A 22,382-nucleotide genomic window follows, 5' to 3' on the forward strand; every position below is an offset into this window, starting at 1 on the left:
CCGCATATGTCGCAGTGTACCAACTCCGATGGTGCCAGCCCTTGATGTGGCCTCCTGTGGGAATCCCTCCCAATGTTGCTTGCCCTCCAAGCAAGCCCGCCATATTCTTTTTCTGCATTTCTGACAAGGTGCCATAATTGATGTATCAGAAGCGCTCATGCCACAGCTTAGAGCTTTCATGGTCCCCATGAACCCATAATGCATCGATCCAGTACAGCCTGTTCTCTTCAACTCCTTAAGCACACTGTCTCCAGTTTCTTTGGATATCACAACTCCTCCCTTGTCGTTGAACAATACCGTCATCTTGTTCTTTGACATTTGACTCACAAAAAGCAAATTCTTATAGAGTTTTGTAACATAGAGAACACCGGAGATTACCTTCACAGCTCCTAATTCGGTGAGGAATGGTATGCTTCCAATACCCTTCACAAGGCACATCCCATTGTCCACCACCGTCACTTTTGAGTCCGGAGGTGTACCTTCCATGGTCTTAAACCATTCCTTCTTGTTCGGTATGTGTTTTGTTGCTATGATGTCCACATCCCAGACCTCCTTGTCTTCACTCACTATATGAGCTGAGCAATGCTCAATGACCAAGAAGAGAATAGTCACATTCAGTGCTTCAGACTTCAACTCCTCCTTGGGCTTGGAATCCCTTTCCCGCTTCAAGTCTTCTTTTTTCTTTTGGCAGTCCTAGAATAGTGGCCGATTACTCGCAGTAGAAGCAGTTCACCTCCTCCTCCTTTTCTGCATTATCTGCCTTGTTGCCCTTGGAGTCCCTAGACTTGCCTTGTGCCGCGCTTGTCTTTCGCCAAAAGTGCCTTGTCATCTTCTTTGTTGTAAAGTTTCTCCCAAGCCTCCTCCTGTAGCAATAAGGGACCAAGCTCCTCAAAAGTCATGCACCAAGCAATGTGGGCTGGCTTGAGTCCACTTTCTGACCAACTGATGCAAGCCGACCTCTCACCACCTGTGAGGTGGTCATGTTCTGTATCTCCTTCATCCATGCTCATATTGTACAACTGATGATTGAGAAACAAAATGCACAATGTGTTGTCCGTCTCCAACAAATCCTTCAGAGTGGCCCACGCCTCGACTGATGTATCCGCCATCTGGGTATGAGGAACCACCACATCTGCCGTCATCCCTATGATCAGTGCAAGGGCTTGGGCACCTTTGTGTTCCCATGCTTCGAGCTCGTCTAGATCTACACCAAAGAAAACTTTTCCTAACACATCCTCGAGGTCCATGGTTGTGTGCACAGTAACTATAGGAATGGAAGTAGTACCACCACCAGAACCCTTCTTCGAAGGCATAGCTTCTGAAAATCAGAGAGAAATGAACCAAAAAACTCTCTGTAGCAACCAAACACACACACCTTTCTTGAATCAGGGTCTTTGAGAGGGGAGGGACTCCTTCTTGAAAGTGAAAACTAGAGCTGCAACGTTGGCTCTGAAACCATGTCAGAAAACCTAGGTAGGAATCACTCGAACCTCACATGCAGAGAATAAGATCAGGCTCTATCCAAACACTCAATGATGGACTCACTCATGTAAGCCTTGCTCATGAATATAGATAGGACATGAAAGAGAGAGATAGAGAGAGACTCAGCTTCTTTTCATCCACAAGGTAGTGGGCAAAACAGCTCAAGGGTGAACACCAAAGCATCCACCAAAGGGCTGGGTAAAACAATGATCAGGAGATCACAAAACAGAGAACTCTTCCTGTGACTATCTCCTCGCTCTCCTGCTCCATGTTTCCTGTCAAAAGGATTTAGAAAAGAAAATATGAAGTGAGGGCTTTATATAGGTAACCAGCAGCCCCAACTCTTAAGGGTTTCTAGATCTGGATCTGGTCCAACCTGTCAGGACAGCCAGATGGTCCAACTTTGCAGGGCTATTTATCGGCCCTACGCTGCTGCAATCCTGTGTGCCTGCTGCCACAAAGGAATCCTATTAACCCACATTTGTTGCTGCAGTACCCGGGATAGCCCTCGCCCCAAAACTGACCACCCTTCTGCATAAACTCACAGGCCCGGTTCCCTACCCCCTCTCAGTCCAATGACCATTTTCCTCCTCATAAGGGGGTTCACAGGTCGGTCCATTGACTTCTAACACAGACCACCCTGCCCTTTAGGGACTTTCAAAGGTTCCCATGGAATATACTAAAGCCTCCTTTTGCCCTCTTCCTAAGACCAGAGAAAATTGCGAAATAATTTTCAATTTCAGTCCAGTGGCTCTTCTTGAAACTCCATGCAGATGCAATGTATGACATGGCATCGGATAGTATATGCACAATAACCAACACTCTAGCACTCCATCCTCAGCATAAGCCTTGCCAACCCCTTAAATTCTCCTTCAATCTCTCTGAACCAGTAAAAACGGTGCTCCCAAGTACCTAACCACACACCCTCTGGCCACGGACTCCCTTTCTCTGGTACCTTTTTCCCTTCTCTACTGCCCAAGCCAAGCAAATGAGGCATGCTGACAAAACATTTGGAATTTACAGAAGGGAATTATGTGCATTTGTGGCTAGACAAGCATCCTTGAAGAGCAGTGCCAATAACAAGCTGGACCATAGGTAATAGGGCCCATACAGGAGGGTTTCTTGATAGCATAGCACTACCCAATAAATCTTTCAGATTTTGAACCCAGGTGCTGATTCAGACATTATAAAGCATATTATGAAATTTTAGACCAAAAAGGGCCCTGGAAACAAGGAACCCCATATAGTATGACCAAGGCCTTCTATCTGTGTCGAATGTGGTCTACAAACCCCCTAATTTGCCCATGAATGTAGGTGGACTTTGAAAGCCAATACACACCAGCTCCGTAGTCTCTGTGCCACCAAGCAGTAAACCTCAAACGCATCTAATCATAGCTCCACAGTCACCTTATGTGCCAGGATTTCAACTGATTAGGGCCAGAAGCAGCCCACACACCCTCCCACAAGCAGCAAGCCCTCCTTGTCTGTAACCCATGGTGGGACTCATAACTAGCGCTAGAACACCGAGGTGGTCACAACAATGACCGCCTTGGTACCTCCAGACTGAGTAAAGGAATCCGACTCTGAGTTCTGATCCTTAGATTTCTTCTTGGAAACCTACACTCTCTAGCTAGATGCCCTCACTTACCACATTTATAACACTTGCTCTGCTTCTTCTTGTGCACTGTCGCAAGGGCTTCACCTCCACCTGGAGTCGCACCTGAAGTAATCCTCAGCTTCCCTTGGGAGATGAGAACAGATTCTCTCTTTTGTATTGTGTCCATAGCTTTGGACGGAAATATATATTCTTTTGGTAGCTTCTATATCTGGCTGGTTCATTGTCTATTGATGAGTCTGCACATCTATGTGATGCACATTAAGTTAAGAAGTTTGTGATTCCACTCCCACACAAGTACCACCAACTCTACAACACTTGACTTTTGCTGTAAAATAAACCCCTTTTCTGAAATTACAGCAAGTCATTTTCTCTCTTGTATTACTAAAAGGAAAGAATGGAAGGGGAAGGGATATTTAATAATGAACATTTAATAATGAACTTGTCCTTTTTCCTCTGCTACAAGAAGGAGATAGGGAGAGAACACCATCACCTCCCTCCTGAAGAGTATGATGTAGATAAGAGTTTTACACATATTGAGTATGATAACCCACGTATAGAATTACCTTCATCTCTCCTTCAAGAATCTCTTGATAGGGAGTTTTCCTTCAGAAATGAAGGGAGAAACAAGTTCATCCAAGAGCAAGGCATTGAGTTTATGTCTTTAACTCAAAATCCCGTACACATGAATTATAATCCAAGAGGAGTCTCCCGTTGATAAGCTAGTTTCTCAGCTTAGCCATATGATTGAACAGTCCACTATGACAAAATTAGGGACTAAGAGAGTGCTGAATTTTGGGGATGACGATTTAAGTACCCCCTCAAAGAGAGCTAAATTCCAACCCCGAGAGAGAATAGAGTTCCCAAAGCATGATGGAGCAAGAGAGGCGAATAAAATCCTCAATTGGATTCGCCATTTTGAGCTATATTTTGCCCATCAAGATAAGACCGATCACAAGAAGCTTGCTCTTGCCACTCTGCATCTACAAAAGGATGCTTTAATGTGGTGGTCCTTATCACAAACGGGAAAAGAGCCTATTCTTCAATGGTCCAAATTTGTAGAGCAGAAAGGCCACTTTCATGCCTCCGAGATAGGATAAATAGGGCTGAAATAGAAGAGTTGGAAAAAGAGATTGAGGGTCCATAGTTTCTATAAACTATGTAGCTCTCCATCGCAAAATCATCCATAGCCAAGGTCTACCTAGTTCAATGAAACATTTGGGTGAGAGAATCGTTTTAATACTGACCAGTTTGTTGAGAATGCGTTTCACTTATTGAGCAGGTTACTATAAAGAGATTTCAGCAGCTAAGTATTCAGAAGAGGATTCTGAGCATGAAGAGATACTTAAGAGGCACTGCAGTGGTACTTCTGCATTTTAAATATTCAGCATCAAGAGGAACCAGAACTTGAAGATGAGATTTAAGTTCTGATTCAGAAGAGATCATGTACTACTAGGAGAAGATTATTTGCAGATTATGAAGAGGAGATGCAAATGTAGAAGTAAAAGAGAAGCGTACGCAAGAGAAAGAGTCGAGAGAATCCAGAAGAGGACTTCTACCCATTCAAGCAGAAGGGAGTGTCATGACAAGAGAAATCACTAATCCGTGATTAGTAGACATTATATATTATATGCCAATGGTGTAACATGTATATGTATTTATGATGGACACCGACCGATTTGTTATGGCGGTGGATCATCTCAGTAGAGAGGACTAGTCGAGCTGGAGCCACTGCTTCAGATGGCATCGAATTTGGACATGTGATACTTATTCCATTAATAAAAATGTGCACACACGTGTCTAGGTCCTAGGGGCAATAGGAAGGGAAGGGTGCATTAAGGTGCATTGAATGGTAGATGCATGGGTCATAGGCTAAGGGTAGGTGTAAATGGGAAGATGGAACTTGATTGATCTCAAGGGACATTAATGAAAGGGTATCACCCTTTCATTGTGAATCTCAGGTAGCATGCTTCATTCACCTTGCATTCATCCGCTCTCTCTCTCCCACCTTGCATGTAGGTCGAAAATAGAAACAAGTACTCTCACGAGGGCGCTCTTCCCCATTGGAGGGCCAATCGGCATTCAAATTCTGTATGCATTGCACACATTTGCATTGTTGAGAAGGCTGGTTCTTCACAACAGCAGCCTAGTACAGGCAGAGCATGGCATGGATATGCGGCTTGGAACAGGCCCCTAATAGAGGCGCATAGGAGGTAGAAAAGAGCTGGCACATGGCGCAGCATGGCAGGCCAAAAGGTGCCTGCAAAGGGCGGGCTATGGCCCTGCAAAAGAGGCGTGGCAGAGGCACAACAGGGTGGGGCAGATCTAGCAGTGGGGTCGGCCACATGGGGGGGCTGGTTAGGCTGGTTGGAGCCAGCCAACCAGACCTTATATAGGCAGACAAAGGGGGCTGGGACCCTGCCTTGAAAGGAGGGCTAAAGCCCTAGAAGAGTGGGCCAAAGGCCCTAGAAAAGAGAGCCCCACAGGGGCATTTATAGGCAGACCAGGGCAGGGCCTGGTCGGCCTGTTTGGGTTGGCCATAGGCAGCCTGCCTGGTTGGTTTTTGCAGCAGCCCTTGGGGGTATAAAAGGAGGGCCTCCAGGCCCTCACAAATCTTTCTCTGGAGCAGCCACTGAGCAGTTTGGAGCAGCTCATCAGCAATCTCTGGGCCTACAACCAGGAGAACAAAGATAGGCTGAGGAAGCTGCAGACCTAGCTCAAGGTGCTGCCCACCTAGGCTGATACACAGGCAGTAAGGTGGAGAAATCATTCTGGACCGAAAGTCTACAGAAGCTCGAGGTGGAGCACGCGGGCTCGAGTCTAGAGATATCCGACAGATAGTAGAAGTACCTTGTGGTAAGATCAGAGGACCACACCATTGGTGGGACTCTGGATCCATCTCTCTTTTGTGTGTTGTCCATAGCTTTGGATGGAAATATATACTCTTTTGGTAGCTTCTATATCTGGCTGGTTTATTGTCTATTGATGAGTCTGCACATCTATGTGATGCACATTAAGTTAAGAAGTTTGTGATTCCACTCCCACACACACACTCTGTGAGCTCCTAGGCTATTCTATCAGTCCTCTGCTGTGCAGACCCTCTGTTGGTAAATTCCTAACAAAGTATGAGTGACAGCAACTGACTCGAAGTCAAAAAAGCACCCATAGCCAATAACTGATCACGGAGAATCTTGGCATGCATCAAAAAAGGTTGCATAGAACTCCCTTTAGGAAACTTGAGATTGTACAGCTGTCCCCACAAGGGGACAGCTCGCATAGCCAAGTCCCTGGCATAGAGATCCTCAAGTGTAGACCAAACCTCAAATGCACTCTCCAGTGTCTAAATCGCCAGAAAAACCTACTTGGTGATGGTCCTGACCAAAGTTAAATGGGCCTTCAAATCCCGATCCTCCCAATCCTTGAGCTTCTCTTGAAACCCATCCTCTTGGTCAGCTTCCAGTTGATTGAGCTCTTGGGGATGCTCAGGCTTTCGTTCATAACCCTGTACAAGCTGCCACAATCCTTTATGGACAAACCAAATTTTCATGTTGAGCCTCAAGTGCATAATTGGTGCCATCGAGCTTGTCCTCCTTGCTCATACACAAGGGACCCATAGAGCTATTCCAAATCTCGTACTCCTACTGTTGGTCCAGGCAAACCCTCTGCCTCTTGGACTAAGAGCTGACACTGCTAGCTGGGCTTGGAATGGGCAAACTACCCCAAAGTACTCCTGCAATGACCTGTGGGCATACAGCCCCAAGGTGCTGCCTGGAACTGGAACAAACAGTCCCTAACAGCCACCTAGGAAAACTGCCCCAAATTGTCCTCAAGAAGGTCTGGTACACCATCCTACAGACCACCCCAAACCACACCTCGAACTCCTGCTGCCAATCGTCTTCAAAAGCTGCACCAAGTGCACCTCCGAACCTGTGGGTCCTGTCCAAACCATAGTTACCAGGGAATGGCGTTCCGACATCTGGAACGTCTAGAACGCCGTTCCAAGTAGCAGGCCGGAACCGGAATGGCCCCGGAACGCCCCCCCCCCCCCCCAAAAAAAGGGCTCTTTGAAAGTTTCAAATGGGTATTTTAGAGCTTGTATATAAAGTTTAAAGCTGTAAAATGTTAGTTTCTTTCATTTTCTAACATAGTTTTAAGCCATATGATGGCGTGTCGTGTATGGCGTGGCGTTCCGGTTCCCGTTCCCCCATCCCCCCTTCCCGGAACATTCCTGTTCCGACACCCGAATTTCCAGAACGTTCCCATTCCCTGGTAACTATGGTCCAAACAACCGCGATCTGATCAGGCTGCTTGTGGAAGAGACGGCGGACCTGATAGGCTGAGCACTAGAGGGGCAGACAGTTCACAACAACCGCCTCTTGGGAGTGCCTCAGCTTGAGTGTACGTGGCAGCAGAAGAGCACACAACAGCAGCGAAACAGAGCAGCCTCCAAAGAGTCAGATGGCGCCTCAAATCTATGCTGCAACACCCTCAGAAGGCGGACCTCATGATCTGATCAGGCTGCTTGTGGAAGAGAAGGCGGACCTCATGGGCTGAGCACTAGAGGGGCAGACTGTTCACAACAACCGCCTCTTCGGAGTGCCTCAGCTTGAGTGTATGTGGCAGCAGAAGAGCACATAACAGCACCGAAACAGAGCAGCCTCCAAAGAGTCAGATGGCGCCTCAAATCTATGCTGCAATGCCCTCAGAAAGTGCGCAGCAACTCTGCCCTCCCTTGGTCCCTCCATGTGAGAGTGGAGTGCAGTGCGGAAGCATGCAAGAGAGCAAGAGAGAGCGAGAGAGAGAGAGAGAGAGAGAGAGAGAGAGAAAATCGACACAAATAGAGGCAATGGCAACTGTATATATAGCAGGGGAATACAGCCAGAGAGGAGGAGAGAAATGCTCCAGAAGTGGTGCTGTACAATGGAGTAGACAGGGCTATAAATAGCCTGCCACATAGGCCGACCCAGGGGTAGCACATAGGTCGACCCCACGGTCAGTCAACCGACCAGGCTGGCCGATTGACCTGACCTCCAAGTCGGTGTAACCCAACCAAGGTCAGGGCCATAAAAGGCCTGGCCAACCAGCCCTAGAGGCTGGGCCCGCCCCCACCAGCCTTGGAAAAGGCCTCCAAATGCACTCTATCCTATCCTGAATAAGGGTGGGCACACCCACAAAAAAGCCCTATGAGATGCATATAAATCCAACTTACTGCACAAACTGTCTGTTGGGGCAGCCACACATATGCAATTTTGAGTGAGAAATTTATGTGGGGATGGCTCCAATAGATGGAAAAAGTTTGGAGACTCGATGAGGTTCCCTGGGGTCTGCTTTATCCTGCAACTGAGTACTCTCTCTCTCTCTCTCTCTCTCTCTCTCTCTCTCTCTCATATCATCTCGCCAAATCTATCCTGCTCCCTCTCTTATAGGACAAAATATGCAATGCATTGTCTATAACCTATCAGGCACTGATGTCTATGGGGATGTCATAGTAGGTAGTCCCTGGTATGCTTGAGTTGATTTACCACGAGCCTAAAACTGCAATATTCCTCTTGCTTGTAAAAGAGCAGTCTGGACCTCTTCTAGATTCATCTAGATGTAGGTAGCTAGGTTAGCTTAGTGTGTTTGTGTAAGAGTATCTAGGGGGAGGGTTCATGATAATGTTGATTGTTTCATTTTATGAGTATGGCATTTGGAGATGAGGAGAATCCCATCAGTTTCAATCATTGAGGATTACTTATGCTTTCCTAGCTGCACGCCACGAAAACCCCAGCTACCTGAGATTGTCCTTCCACTAGTGCCCAAGCTGAGCGTTGACTTTTTATGTAGTCTTCTCTGCAATTTTGTGAGCAATGAAGCCTTTTTACAAGTGCTGTTTATTCCTAAATGCCTTGCAGTTGGATATTCGGATCATCGAATGCATGTAGCATACAAATCCATTCAGTGCACATATGAAAGATATCATGAGTGATTACAGGCACGGTGGCTGAAGCCTCTACATCCATACATCAAACGGGAACTCTCTGCAAAATAGTAATCCAGAAACAAAAAGGAAGAATTTTGAGCAGCGGAATCACCGTGGAATATTGGCCATCGTTCCAGCTTCCAAACCGCCACTTCTGCATTATCATCTTGTCTTCTTCCAACTTCATGTGCACACCCGTCACTGCCCCATCAAAGATAGAAAACTGTCCCCCAGCTTCCTTGCTAATTTTGGCATTGCTTTGTGTGAAACCCTTCCATCTATTTTCATCCAACAGGGTCGTATACAAATCATGAGGTCGGCAATGAAATCTCTCAGTGAGGGCAATAGTTTTGAACCCTTCCTTGCCCGTAGACTTAGGCAGAGGAGGTTTCTTCACTTCAGGTGCCACAGCTTTATTGTCATTCTGTAAAACACTGGAACTGTTCTTGGAGATGGCAGCTTTGCTGGTAGCTTTCCCCTCCAGTTCATCTTTCGCTGGTCCACCGGCAGACATTTCTTTCACGAACTTGGCCACCCGCTCCAGGACAATGGGTTTTCCTTTTGCAAGGAAAGCCTCTCGCAGTCTTTGCCCCACTGGACCTTCGTCAAGGACGGAAACTTTCACTTCAGGATCCTCGTCAGCATTTTCATCAGCTATGTATGGAAGCTCCACCTTGCCTTCAACTTCAGCCAAGCTATTTCCACTCCTGTCCTTGGCTTCACCTTTCCAACAAAGGCGCACCGTAAGCTCATATCCTGGTATAATCTTACCCTTCCGGATGTTCACGTATGCTTCTCCGGTCACGCTTTCCAGTGTGGTCGTAGCAACCCACAAGCCCCCAGAGCCTTCGAGGATGGGCAAATTCTCCAAAAGCTGACCGAGGCGGGTACGAACCCATTCGATGCAATCTTTCTCCGCCCAATGCCAGTTATGGACGTTAGACCCATCGGCTCGCTCTTGGACGATCCATCGTTTATCCCCTTCACCAAGCTTAGCCATGAGAGGCGAAGAGTCTGTGCAGGGAGAGCAATCAGAAAGGCGATCGAGGGATACAATCTGAGCTACACAAGGTGAGAGGTTCGGGAAGGCGAGCTACAAGGACTACAAGTCCATGCTCGAATTTGGTCGCATTGCTTTCTAAGAGCCTCAGCCTTAATGGTTCTAAATGTCCTAAAGAATCCTACATTTGTCTTAGCTCTACCTCTTATGCCTGTTTCTCCACTCACCCATCCTTGTGCCACATTTGGCAAGATCCAATCTTCCGAGGCCTCCTGTCTTGTGGATGCACCACACTGGCTGTGCGTGGGAACGGTTCATTCCCAACCCACGCAACATCAGCCAGGCCACCACACCCAATGCAAGCGCTAGCTACACCATTCTAGTAGAGACGGAATTTCGGGCTCTCCAATCGAGCATTACGGGGCCAACCTCGCCTAGTTAATGGATTTTCGTTCATTGCCACCTACAACAGCTCGTTCATTGCCACCTACAGTAGCTTAGCTACAATAGTTCGTGGATTTTCATTCATTGATGTCTACAGCCCATTTGGGATGTCAGAGAGAGGCGAGTTTTTAGGCCTAACTCGACATGGGGGAACGGTGTAACCTTGAGCGTAGCCTAGTGGTGGAAATGCCTAACCTATTGAGCGCATAGCACGGGATTGTCTTCTGAGAGGTAGGAGGCAATGCTATTGTGGAGTTTTGGATTCTCCTTTGTGAATTTCCAAGTGTAACATTTCTCTTTTATTATAAAGTTGTTTTTGCTAAAAGCATGAGTTCTTTTGAAAAAAGTTAAGCACTTGTTAGGCAGGTAGCATTGTGGGATGAAATGAAAATCTCACCTCTCGTTCAGCCATGTGTCATATTCCATAAATAATCAAAGAGCCTAATCTTTTAATCTTTTAATCTTCTAATATTCTTCTCACCTCCTTCCCTATGTAGAAATGATTGCCCTCCCCTCCACCTGCAAACCCGTCGCCTCGCCCTCTCTCTCCCTGTGTTCACCTCCACCCCTCTCCCTTTCCGCTCATCTCCCCCTACAAGCTGGGCAAACCTCCTCCCAAGAGATAAGCGGATCATGTTTCTGCCATCTTCGTTTACAGCTCTTGCTCTCCTCGACTTGCAAACCGGTTGTTTTCTGTTGTTCTATGGCATTGCCATGTCTCTCTATTCCCCCTCCTTTGAGTAAGGCAAGACATTTTCTCAGGAACACTTTTAATCCATATTCTGTGGAACCTAGCATACCACATAGCTCTATCATCCTTCAAATTTCATCTAGCATTAAGGATTCGAAAGAGATCATCCATGCATGATATAATAGTTCCACCTTACCTTTAGATATCTTGTTGTTGCCTCGCCACAAGAATGATTTGCACAATCTGATAAACCTGTCAAGACCTGTTTTGGAAGGAGTCCATTAGGAAAAATAAAAAACAGCTATAAAGAACCAATTTTCTTCCAGCCAAGTTTGCTTGGAAGCTTCTCCACTTTTCCAGCTTTTTCTGAAATCTATCCAATACCCAATCCCTCCTTTGCTTCATTGTGACCTCAAAACCCATTGGAATCCCCAAAGTCTAAAGGTTGTGCCCTTTTGTATTTTGAGACATCCTAGCTGCTGAAGAATCCCTTGTTCCTTGCCATTGAGAGTATCATACCCTATTTTATAGTGGTTGATTGAAGATCCTGTGAATTTATAGAAAACCTCAAGACAATCCATCACACAACTGACATCCTGATCAGTATTTCTAGGGGTCAGTGTAATGTCATCAGCAAACTGCTAATAGACTAGCTATTTACCATTCATAAGTTCAATACCTTGGAGACTTCTAACTCATTAAGACAAAAAGTTTTGTAAAGATCTTCCGACAGGATGCTCACACCAGATCTGCCATCCAAAAGGACCTCTGGTATGATCGGTATTTATATGCTACCTGAATAGTATAATCCACATCTTTAATTTGTGTTGCATTAACTTCAGGCTTAACTTCTTGAGCCTCCACATCATCCCCTTTTGCCTTATCCTTTAGGCTCACACCACTGCCTGATAGATTAGCCAGCAATTGTGTTTTCAATTCTGGTACTAGATTAAGAAGCTAGTCTAATGTAATATTTATCTTGGCCTTCAACAAACAGTGAAAACGATTCCTCATGGTCCACTGCATCCCCAACGTTGGGCTTGTAGAGTATTTCTCCAACAGGATGACACTCTCTGGAAGGAGTCTTCTCTTTTGAGACATCGATCTTCTTGTTTTCATGCTACTCTTCGGGCACGACAACGTCCCTTGTACTCCCTTCACTCTTGTCACCTTCCTTTTCTGGTTCCTCATTAATTACTACTAGCTTAGCACATTGAGGCTAGATCTTTTTCTTAGCCATCTATAATCTTGCATGAATCTTCATTTCTAGAGGCTGGGATTATGAGGTATCTTTCATTCCCCACCTAGCTTCCTTTCCTGCATTCACCTTATCAAGAGCTTTAAGAACATCTTGTTGAACTTTATTTTGCTCATTCCAATCAATTGGATGCTTACCTTTTTCTGCCATAGGCAATTTCTTTTTAACTGGGACTGGACTCTTGGATCTTGTGATGGTGATTGCTTCAGGATAACTTTGTTTCTCTCGCATCTCCCCTTCTTGCTTGCAACCTGTGCAATCACAGGACGCTGCCAATATAGACTCTAAATCTTTCTTTCCATGCCCAACCGTCTGCTTCACTTTTACGGGCATATCCTTTGAATGGCTTTGTTCCAACTGAACAAGCACAACATTGGCTTGGACTGGTGGTTAATGAGGTTGATTTTGTGTCTGTGATTGAGTTTGGTACTGCGCAATAGGAATACCCCTGTCATCGTAGTGTTTGCACCATAATTCACAACTTGGTCCTTGCTGATGTCCGGCTTGACCACAATACATGCAATTCTAAGCATCATTGTTTTGATTTCGATTGTCGAGACTGATTTTCCCAATTTTGATATGGTTGTCTTCTTCCTTGGTTAGCACGATTATTCACCCCTACTTGGTTGTGGTTGTGTTGCTAGTCCAGTGTTTTTTGCATATAAAGAGGCAATCTCGCCCTATAATTTGGATTATACCAACAATTGGCATTCTCATGATTTCTTTTAGAAGAGAACTCACATTTAAGCTTCTTAGATGAGGCAACTTCTGATAGTCCCATGCTTTTCAAATGTTATTTGATCTTCTTCTCTAACTTCTCATCTCCTGAGGAAGATTTCACCTTTTTCACGGTGAAGTGCGCTATTACTACAATTCGTACTCCCACTAGATGCATGAGGTGTTTGAAGGGGGCCTTTACAAAGAGCAAGAAAAGAGGTGCAGAGCAATTATATGGCTTGAAATCTCATGATTGGCACAAGATGCTCCAAGTAAGTATTTTATGTGCATAATATATTTTTCCTTTCAAATTTGTGAGTGAATAATTATAAGCAACTAATCAACCATCTCCTTGTGGGTCCAGTTCATACTACCTACTAGCATTTCTCGTAGTGCACCGAAGGACGTGAAGGATTGTATTTACAAGATGGGCGAGCTTGTGAGGTACTTTACATGATACAAAATATGATGCGTATCAATGCTCCATGCAAGGTGTTCATATTGCTAATATGGTGTACTTTTTCATTTCTAGGTATGTGAGCTCAAAGGAAATAGATCCCACCACGCTTGAGAATGCTCGAGTTATGTCAGTGGAGGTGGTTTGTTTAGTGGAGGAGACATTTCCACGTTCTATTCTCACAAGCCAACTACATCTTATAGTGCATTTGGTGGATGAGACTATACATGCACGATGGTTGTTCTTCCTCGAGCGCTTCATGAAGACCTTGAAGGGCTTCGTGAGACAAAATGCAAGACCCGAAGGTAGCATGGCCGAGGGTTTGGTTGGTACAAGAGTCACTTGTATATATTTCTGAGTTTCTTGTTGATGTGGATAGCTCTCTCCCACGACTATGGAGAGATGATGAAGACCTAAGGATGACCTCTATTATGCCTCAAGGAAAAGGATGCAACAAAGTAATAGACACAGAGTTGCTTAATAATATCAACCTCTATTGCGTGCTTAATAGTGATGTGATGAAAAGATGGGTGACAAGATATGAGGATGCAAAGGCAAGAAGACAAGAAGAAAGGGCCCTCTTTCGTACACACCACGGATCTCGTGTGCCATATCCTCAGTATCTAAGAGCACTTCCAAAGGATATTCATGTGGATTGGCTACTTGACGAAATGGAGAAAGCAGAGAAAGATGAGGGGATGCATATCACAATGGAAGAATGAGAGTATGCTAGGGGATGCATGAGCAAGGTCGGTATATAGAATGTTATGCATAAGTTAGGAGCTTTCAATAATTTAGATTGCTTATTTAATTGATTTTTTCTTGGTGTAGTGCACTATGTTTAATGCTATATGGTGTGAGGGCAAGTATTTTCGAACACAACGAATTGATGATAAGAGAAACACACAAGATTGCGGCGCCATTGCTAGCTTTAAGGGAGCCAATGGAGCCATGGATGAACATTGTGGCATAATCTAAGATATTATGAAGCTTGACTTTCGACGCTTCTTTGTGTATGTTTTGGATGTAAAGTGGTTTAAGGATGTGGTGGAAAGAGGCCCTAATGCAACAATCAAACGCCATGCAAGTGGCTTTGTAACTATTGACTCCACAAAGTTTTGGCAAAGTAGGAAGGACACACTAGTACTACCGCAACAATGTGAACAGGTACTGTGCATACATATTAAAATACTCACTTTTAAATATTTGATACCTTCGATGCAAGGAAAATAACATGATTGTATTTGTGTTTGAATTAGGTTGTCTATCAACCAATGGTGGATAATAATAGATGGTGGCATGTCATACCTATTATGCCATGTTCCAAAGTGATGTATAGTACATTTACTAATATGGAGCGTATGGAGGATGATCATGGCCATGGAGGTGATGATGACCGTGATACGAGAGAGGAGGATGATCATGAGATAGGAGATATAGATATTGAGGCCATTACCCATGAGGACGAGCCTACCATTGGTGATGCTGATTTCGATGAGCACATGAGTAGCATAAGTAGTAGTGGGTTGAATGTATTTGTAGATCTAAACACTTGTTTGGATTTTGAAGTAGATAATTTGGCAAGGGTTGATCTCATTGAGGATGAGATTGAGCTATAGCCCATCATTGATATTGGCAAAACTATTTTACATATTGTCTCCTCCTCCTCACCTCACTTAATTCTTGTATATGTGGGCTTGCAAAAAAGCATTGATGTTTTTGTTAAAATTATGTGCTTTGGTAATCATGGACAATGTTTGGAAAGCAGTGATGTACACCAAAATCTCACTTTCTGTATTCTCTATTTTGCATCTAAATACGCATCTAATTCTCAGTGTAGACGCACTAATACACGTGCAAATAGACGCTCTGACAGACGCAGTATTAGACGTGCCCGTATTTTCTCAGTGTAGACATGCTAATAGACGTGTCAATACACGTGCAAATAGACGACCTATTAGACGTGCTATTAGACACGCCCGTAATTTTTGTATTCAAGCAACGCCTATAGACACGCCCGCTATTTTGCACATCTATCAAGTGCGTCTATAGTTGCTTTGTGTTGTTGTGAAAATGAATCAAGAAAATATGATTTACCTCTTTCAAACTCTCCACTACTTGTGTCCATGGAGTTCCTTCATATTCATCTGGGGAAGAAATTGGTTGTACTTCAGACGTGCTTGCTGCTAGTTGCCTGTATAAGAAGGCACAATACACAACAAGACAACAAAACCAACGATGAAGTCGTGCACGCTCACGATCCATGCAAACGGTCTTTTGTAGATGAATGTGGTTTTAGAAAGCCCTTACTATGCATGTGAGCAAGCTTTTTTTTCTAAAACGGGTTTGCCACATTCCTAGTCCAGCCTTTTCGAGAACAATTTGGAAATCTCTGGAGGAAGGAGACAATACGTGGATCTAACCACCGTGCCAAACTCAGCTGCGATCAACCCACAATATGAGGAAAGGCTCACCTATATTTAATTAACGATCATTATCTATTAGCAACATCTTGCAGCAACGGCCTTCCACTATCTCCTGCTCCTCCATGCAATGCTCGAGCCACAATTCTGTCTCTGCAGCCGCCTAGCGTCACTCCAACATAAGTACTCATCAGAGTAGATGCAAGCAACCAAACGGTTCCCCATAGCGGCTCACCTCTAGTGCTCGAGCCAACCTCAACGTCCTAGGTCCTCTTGATTGATCCAAGAAAAATGTAAACAACCTGCACGAAACAAACTAAAGAAAAGCTTTCAAATTCTTATGCAGGTGAGTGCTCCTGCAAACGATATCAGAGAGATGGCGGTTAAATGGCTACGATAGGTCCAAAATGATCAGTCTGTTTACGTGGATGCCTCAAAGACTAACTAGAAATCGGCTACGAACCCAGTGCCAATAACAACTATCATCACTCCACACAATCAACAATGCTATTGCCGACTTCATAGAGCATCCTTCCCCAGTTTCGGGATCCAGCTAGTCTGCTTCTAAGATGCTTAAAATTAAAACATCAATAAGGTCCAGTGAGATGAGAAAAACAGCTAGCAGTGACATATGCTGCGTAGCCGAAATTGTACAAACTTTTAAAAAGGATACCTGGAAAAAGGAATCACATGAAAAAGATCACCTTGGCACCATTTTTCAGAAGCATGCCAAAGCGTAGACGAAAGAACAACTCTTGGATGCAAAAGGACATTCAATCGTCGAGGAGTAACCCTTGGGGAGCTGTTGCTCCCAAATCTCCTCGAGCCACATCGATGGGATTCAAGAAGGAAACGATCTGCAGCAGGAATATAGAGAGACAAGTGATCTAGTGGACAAAGGAAAACATAAAAACCTTTCCTTTGTTGTCCAACTATTGACAAGATGAAGTAGTTTAAGGAAGGTGCAAATGTTGATGGGGTAGTTTGTATAGTTGCGCAGTACTGGCTCATCGGTCGCAATGGGTCATTGGGACACGTTTTAGACTATGGTGCTACAGACTGTTGCATTAAAGGCTCATACCTTGTTAGCTGTTCGGAGATTTATCAGAGAGATACTTGGTTCCAACATCGCCACTGGCCAAACTCTATAATCTATCTACCAAAATGAAAGCCTCATTTCGTCGTTGGCTTCGTCCTCCCCTCTATCTGTTCATTCGAGTGACCATGTCTGCGAGCATGCGCTATTTTCCTATGGCTGGTCGCGATGATTGGCTTGCAGGGCACGGGCAACGTAGGTACAAAAACATCCTTCTGAGTAACAAACATGCTTCTTGCAGTCGAGCTTCCATTGACTTCTTTACCTCACAAATTAATGTGGGTGCTTTGAGTCTACAGATGCAAAAGCCGAGAACTAGAAAAAATAGAGGAAACTTCCATTACCTGAGAGAAAATCATCACCTCCTTTCAAATGGCAAGTCGGTTGCATGTCGTGGAAACGCCAGCTACGACGTTTCTTGATGTTCCTGGAGGAAGGAGTAGACTTCAATTTGTACGTGGACAAGCGGAAGCTTGAAAACACAACTTCGAATGAGAAATCGAACTTGATAAGAGACCTTCCTTGGGAGGCAGTGGACAACTAAATCATTTCATTGATCCAGACAAAGATGGCAGTGAAGCTGTGGGTGCAGCGTCACCTAGCACTGTAACTGGAGGAAACGATCGAAAGTGCGGTATCTTCGCACATGCAAATTGCGAACTCATTTGACAGAAATCTCCATGCTACGCTACGGCAAAGAGAGCAAGAGAAAACAACAGGCGGGAGGAGGATGATGAAGCAACGAACTGCGAAATGGAAGGAAGCGAAAAGTGCAGGAAAAGGGAGAAATCGAGAGCTGGGAAGGGAGGCGAGGGAGATGAAGCCCACATCCATATAAACTCGATGAGTGGAGAGGACCAGTGACCTGACTCATCTATGATGGACTAGAGACCCGCTCCGCAGGGTCTCAAGGAGGATCTTAAAAGTTCTTTAATTTAAAGAATTTAAATTCCAAGTTCCAAGACTCCCTTTTTAAGGGTGAAATTATTACTATATATATATGTATATATATAGATCTATATTTATGACCTCTCTCTATCTGTAACCCAAAATTGCTCTCTCTCTCTCTCTCTCTCTCTCTCTCTCTTTCTCTCTCTCTTTCTCTTTGTGTCCTCTCGCCTGTCAATATATATATATATATCGGTCTCTCTCTCTCCTCCACTCCCTCCCTCTCTCTCTCTCCCTCTCTCTCTCTCCCTCCCTCTTACTCTTCTCTCTCTCTCTCTCTCTCTCTCTCTCCCACCGTCTTACTCTTTTCCTCTCTCTCTCTCTCTTATCTCTCTCTACCTCCCTCTTACTCTTTTCCTCTCTCTCTCTCTCTCTCTCTCTCTCTATTTGTTTTCTCTCTCTCTCTCTCTCTCTCTATATATATATATCGTCTCTCTCTCTCTCTAAAACTTTCTCTCTTATCTCTCACTCTCTCTTCCTCGTCTCCCCCCCCTTCTCTCTCTCTGTCTCTCTGTCTCTCTTATCTCTCTCTCTCTAACTCTTTCTCTCATCTCGCTCTCTCTCTCTCTCTCTCTCCCCCTCCTCTCTCTCTCCCATCTCCCCCCCCTTCTCTCTCTCTCTCTCTATCTCTCTTTCTCTCTCCCCCCCTTTCATTCTCGCTGGCTCACCCCCCCGCTCATACTTATATTTATATTTACAAATAAATAAATAAATAAATATATATACATATAAAAACCTTCCCCTCTCTTCGTCTTCATCTCTCTCTAGTGCTCTCTTTCTCTCTCTCTCTCTCTCTCTCTCCCCGGCTTCATATCTCTCTAGTGCACTCTCTATCTCTCTCTCTCTCTCTCTCTCAATCTCTCTCTCTCCGGCTTCATCTCTCTCTAGTGCTCTCTCTCTCTCTCTCTCTCTCTCTCTCTCTCTCTGCGGCTTCTGGCACCCACGCTGCCTTTTGCTGTCGTGCCACATGGTGCCCTCTGGGCATTCTTGTGCAATCCACCGCATGTAATGCTCGCAGTTGTGTAGTAACCCACGTGTAAGTTCATAGCATTTTTGTTTAAATTTTCATATAATGCGCAGTCCAGCTTCCAAGACTCTGAGTAGTCCTCCTTTTGCCCACTTGCAGTCTCATGGTCCGCCCTAGTCTGAGCAAAGACTGGTTGATAGCCATGTGGTAGTTGCCCTTGGTTCCTTGTGTTGGCCACTAGCCAGTGCCCATGTTTGGCACATGGTCAGAGTCTGCAAAATGGTCAAAATCTGCACATCTGCAAGATGGTGTTGCGCATCAGAGTTTGCACGTCTGCGAGCTGGTGCGCACCTTTGTTTCGTCGCCACGTGGTGCCTCGGACCTACGTGAAGCTCCAAAAACCCCTCTCCCTCCCGAACCTCCGTCTAACTCCACCGAACCTCTCGCGAAGCTCCCTTTTGCTCTCCCTGAACCTCCAAAATTGCACCACGTTAAAACCTCTCTTTAAAGAATAGCAAAGACTGGTTGATAGCCATGTGGTAGTTGCCCTTGGTTCCTTGTGTTGGCCACTAGCCAGTGCCCATGTTTGGCACATGGTCAGAGTCTGCAAAATGGTCAAAATCTGCACATCTGCAAGCTGGTGTTGCGCATCAGAGTTTGCACGTCTGCGAGCTGGTGCGCACCTTTGTTTCGTCGCCACGTGGTGCCTCGGACCTACGTGAAGCTCCAAAAACCCCTCTCCCTCCCGAACCTCCGTCTAACTCCACCGAACCTCTCGCGAAGCTCCCTTTTGCTCTCCCTGAACCTCCAAAATTGCACCACGTTAAAACCTCTCTTTAAAGAATAGAAAGAAGGCGAGGGAGATCCATTGGAAACACCTGCGTGTCACATGGATTGCAAATACGGGCGACAAATGCAATATTTTCCTGTAATTAAATAAATCAAGGATTTTCTCTTTCCTCACTTGTTACACCATTACTTAGGCTTCCACTTTAAAAGTGGCAGACCAAAAAGACCTCATTTATACAAAACAATGGGCATTTCCCCAAAATAGCTCAGCCATGCGGAGATTGGGGTCAACAAAATCAGAATTTCTTTTCTATCATAAGGGAAGTGCGGAGGGAGACGTGCAGGCGATTGTCAACGTTCGAGATCCTGTCACATTGACTTCTCGGAGGAAGGATAGACATTGACAAGCGCGGCCGATTCGTCCAATGGTGAAAAGACCTCATTTATACAAAAAAATAGGCATTTCCCCAAAATAGCTCAGGCATGCGGAGACTGGGATCAACAAAATTAGAATTTCTTTTCTATCATAAGGGAAGTGCGGAGGGAGACGTGCAGGCGATTGTCGACGTTCGAGATCCTGTCACACTGGAAGGATAGAGATTGACAAGCGCGGACGATTCGTCCATTGGTGAAAGTGACCAATTTGTAAATGCTGCCAATGTAGGGCATGTTTCCATGCGCCCTGGCGCGTGACGAGGAGATCAAGCACCATTGGGTAGGCTGATCAACCCTTGCCTCCATGGGCTGGATTGGCCACCCGGTGCGCGCACCGAAGGCAGCCCGTTAGCCATCGACCAATTTGTAGCTTCTCCGAGTTTAGCCGGCACGTTGGAGGACGACCTTGACAACGAGTTTGCTCATGGTTGTTGCTCGCAGCGTAGCGTGGTTTTCAACAGACCGGAAGCCCTTGAGCAGATTCACTTGTCAAAGAGCGTTGTGAGATGTGGCATCCTTGGCACAGCATGGCTTTGAACTCCTCCAAATCTACCAGCCCGTTTCCGTCCATGTCCACTTTATCTAACAGAGTTTGACACTTCGCAAGATCCGTTCCCTCTGCGAAGCCCAGGCCGCAAAGAACCTCCGCGAGTTCCTGTGCGCAGATGTAGCCGTCTTTGTTCTTGTCATACACGTTGAACGCATCGAGAAGGTCATCTGAGTCCAGATCTGCTGGATCGGGTCGCCGCACTCCCTCTTCTACCAGGGAGTTCTCGTCTCTGTAAATCGAGTCGTACAATTGGATAAATTCATGAAAATCAACAGACAGATCGTGATTCTGGTCAATTGTCTCCATGAGAGACATCAAGTAGCTCCGCGACACTTCTTTACCCACTTTGCTTGACAAGCACACCATTTCATCCAAGGTTACTTTCCCGTCCTTGTTTTCGTCGATCAGTCGAAACAAGGGAAGCAAGTGGTGCCCGGAATCGGCCGTATAGGGGGAAAAAGGAAGACAGTCAGTTTCGTGTAGATGAGAGCACGCATGCCTCTTTTGCGATGGCGTCATGTTATGGGCACTCGGAGGCGAGAGAACGGAGTCGTAATGCCACAAGCTTTGAAAGCAGTCCTCGAACTCAGAGTGGGCGAATCCAGAAGGGGAAGAAGGGGGAGCGAGGCGGGGGGTAAATATAAGGGAGGCGTACTCCATGAAGGAGGTTTGAGGCAAAAACGAAGAAAACGAATATCAGAGGAATTGAGGAATCAACAGATGAGAGGAAGGAAATGCAGAGGCGTTATGTGGATTGAAACAGGCAGCGGGAAGGGGTTAAAGAGGATGCTGAGGGGCGTGGACGAGATCGTTGAGCAGTTGAGGCAAATAAGAATATGAAGAGGAGCTGAGGCAGACTCCAGAGGCGTTGTGGATTGAAGCAGGCAGCGGGAAGACGTTAAATAGGGTGCGGTGGCCCGTGTTGGGCGGTTTGGATAATTTCCCAGCATTTCCCACGGAAAGTTTCTTGTGTCCAATTTCAATGCGCTTCCAGAATCACACATGCCACAATTACGTAATCACAACGAGTTCTGACCCGGGCTTCGACATCACATTGCACAATTACGTAATCACAACGAGTTCTGACCCGCGCCTCGACATCAGGATGCGCTCGTATCATGCAACTGGAAAGACGGGTTTGATTGACCACCAACAACGTCCTCGAGAACGTTCACGCTCCCATGACGTTGTCGCAACAATAAGGCAGCGCAGTTTCTGAAAAATTCAGTCCTTATTACCCGTAGAGCGGAAAATCGCACATACCACCAAACCGAAATAGAATTCAATTAGTTGCAAATGGATCCTTAAGCCCTGATGACATGTGGGGAAAATGAAAAGTCAATTCCCCATAATGAATATCAGATTGTTTGGTGGAAACCTCTAGTAGCTTCACTAATTCCTTTTTCCCACAAATCCCCTGAGCTCAAGAGCTCCTTGGTTTTTTTGGGGGAAAATGGGGAAAAAAGGTGGGGGACCACATGTTAAAGTTCCCATTTCTCACAAAACTCGCACCATGTCATAAGGCCTTTAGACTAATATTGCTTGCTC

At 45.5% G+C, this 22,382-nt stretch overlaps 1 protein-coding gene and 1 pseudogene across 1 annotated transcript in view; both read right to left on the reverse strand.

Moving 5' to 3' along the window:
- The window catches only part of LOC147879602 (uncharacterized), a 48,821-nt gene extending 38,371 nt beyond the window's left edge, over positions 1-10,450 (reverse strand). The window contains exon 1 of the mRNA XM_087372038.1: positions 9,172-10,450. Within this exon, the coding sequence (XP_087228164.1) occupies positions 9,172-10,059 (888 nt within the window). The 5' untranslated portion in view covers positions 10,060-10,450. The remainder of the gene's footprint in view (positions 1-9,171) is intronic.
- A 10,189-nt stretch (positions 10,451-20,639) lies between these two features.
- LOC147879603 (calmodulin-like protein 3 pseudogene) lies at positions 20,640-21,686 on the reverse strand (annotated as a pseudogene).
- Between the last annotated feature and the right edge of the window lie 696 nt (positions 21,687-22,382).

Source organism: Dipteris shenzhenensis, chromosome 33, assembly GCF_047967505.1.
Source record: "Dipteris shenzhenensis isolate YYH24624 ecotype China chromosome 33, Dip_SZ_1.0, whole genome shotgun sequence".
NCBI lineage: Eukaryota > Viridiplantae > Streptophyta > Polypodiopsida > Gleicheniales > Dipteridaceae > Dipteris > Dipteris shenzhenensis.